The 2,382-nt window shown below is 31.7% G+C and overlaps 1 protein-coding gene across 1 annotated transcript in view; it reads right to left on the reverse strand.

The window, feature by feature from the left end:
* LOC105623876 (facilitated trehalose transporter Tret1-2 homolog) overlaps nt 1–2,382 on the reverse strand; it is a 50,029-nt gene that overhangs the window by 9,829 nt on the left and 37,818 nt on the right. The window contains exon 2 of the mRNA XM_012205248.1: nt 206–262. Within this exon, the coding sequence (XP_012060638.1) occupies nt 206–262 (57 nt within the window). The remainder of the gene's footprint in view (nt 1–205; nt 263–2,382) is intronic.

Genomic DNA, 2,382 nt, shown 5'->3' on the forward strand with positions numbered 1-2,382 from the left:
TATTATTCTCTCTCTCTCTCTCTCTCTCTCTCTCTCTCTCTCGCTCTCTCTCTCTCTCTCTCTTTTCTCTCTTTCATCTATGAAGATGATATAATACATTAAATTCAATTAAACTTTGTTTTTTACGGAAAATAATTAATCGAAAGAAGAATTACGTAGTGTAATCTCTATTTTTACAAGTGTGTAAAAAAATTTTATATCATACCTGATAGATTGTGCCTGTTCGTTCCCATTTTTTTTCTTGAGTGACGCTGGCCTCCATCTGCAAAAAAGAAGATTAACTAGAACTTTAGTCATAAGTACATTTCTATAACATATACTTTTTATGGCTATAAGTATTAAATTAAAATACATCAGAACTAGTTTTTATTATGTTTCTTATGTAATTATAACATAGTCTACACTAGTAATAAAGCGTTGTAAGAAATACATTTTTTAAATGACTGGATGTAGTTACAGTTATTTACCAGTTATTTAACAGAAGAAAAATACGATTATATAAAGAAATATATATTTTTTATGCACCTAAATATAAATTAATTAATTTCAAAAATAAATCTAAATACATTGCAGGTACTTTTTAAACATTATATATTGCATGTACATATTATATATCATTTTATATACACATTCTATAGAAAGTAAATGGTCATGTAAAAAAATTATATTTTGATAGCTAATTTAAGATATACATAATAAAAAAGATAAAATTTAAATAAAAGTAATGTAGAAGTAATTTATCAATTAAATTATCAACATTTTATATCAAAAGTCAAAATTTTGCATAACTTTAACTAAGTAAATGTAATATTTCGTAAAAAAAAGATTATTTTAAAAGCTTTTTTTCATTCTTAGGAGTAAAGTTTGTACTTTAAGAAGCTTTCGATAAATTTTAAATTCATGTTTAACTTTCAGTACTTATATTATTTCAAAAAAGTTCCCATATTTCCACATTCGGGTATTTTCTAACCAGTTGTTCTCTTTTGCTTATATCTCAGATTGTAGTGCATCGATTTTAATTATTATTTGTTGAAATCTATCATTTAAAGATTGAAAAAAAAGAATTTTTGAGTTAAAAAGTCGAAAATGTCATAACACAAAAAAATGTTTTGCAATAAATGAAAAAAGATCGGATAAAAACGAGAAAAGAAGAAATTATTTTCAAGATCTCATATTTTTATTATAAGAACAAAGAAATATTTTTCTTAATTTAAACAATATCAAGAATGTACAGAGCATTTAAGAATCAAATATAACGAAAAAAATCTTTTAAAACATAAAAATTCAAACGAGAAATATATTTAATATAATATTATTTCTATATTAGATGTACAATTTTGCTTCGGCCTTTTTGCTATAGATGGCTTTAGCGGTAAGTGGTAGTCGAAATAAATAGATCATAGACGTCATACAATAAACTTGGGCATCTGTCAACATAACTCCAGAAACATTAGTCGATTTGTGTCTGCATCATAAATTATTCTCGATTGAAAATGTCACGAACCAAATTCTCGTCATTTGCGGGAAGTTTTAATTTTTTGCTTCAATATGAAGAAATCTGCGGCTGAGGCTCATCGAATGCTCTCAAATACTTATGGTGAGGCCGCTATTAGTGAAAGAACGTGTCCTGAGTGATTTCAACGCTTCAAGAACGGTGATTTTGATGTCCAAGGTCATGTTCTGTATTTGGTGGGACCAGCTCGGCGTAGTGTATTATGAACTGTTAAAACCGACTAAAACAATCACACGCGATCGGTATCGAACGCAATTGATGCGTTTAAGCCGAGCATTGAAAGACGAACGGCCGCAATACAACGAGAGACACGATAAAGTGATTTTGCAGCATGACAATGCTCGACCCCATGTTGCGAAAGTGGTCAAGACATACTTGGAAACGTTGAAATGGGAAGTCCTACCCCACTCGCCGTATTCTCCAGACGTTGCTCTCTCTATCACTTGTTTCGATCAATGGCACACGGCCTGGCTAACCAGCACTTCCGGTCTTATGAAGAAGTAAAAAATTGGATCGATTCGTGGATAGCCTCAAAAGATGACTAGTTTTTTCGACGCGGGATTCGTACGCTACCCGAAAGATGGGAGAAAGTAGTGGCCAGCGATGGACAATACTTTGAATCATAAATGTATAACCAGTTTTTTACAATAAAGTCTCGAATTTCGGAAAAAAACGGCGGAAGCGAAGTTGTACACCTAATAAATAATTAAAAGTTGCACACACACACACACACACACACACACACACACACACACACACACACACACACACACACACACACACACACACACACACACACACACACACACACACACACACACACACACACACACACACACACACACACACACACACACACACACACACAC

Source organism: Atta cephalotes (assembly GCF_000143395.1).
Source record: "Atta cephalotes unplaced genomic scaffold scaffold00066, whole genome shotgun sequence".
Classification (NCBI taxonomy): Eukaryota; Metazoa; Arthropoda; class Insecta; order Hymenoptera; family Formicidae; genus Atta; species Atta cephalotes.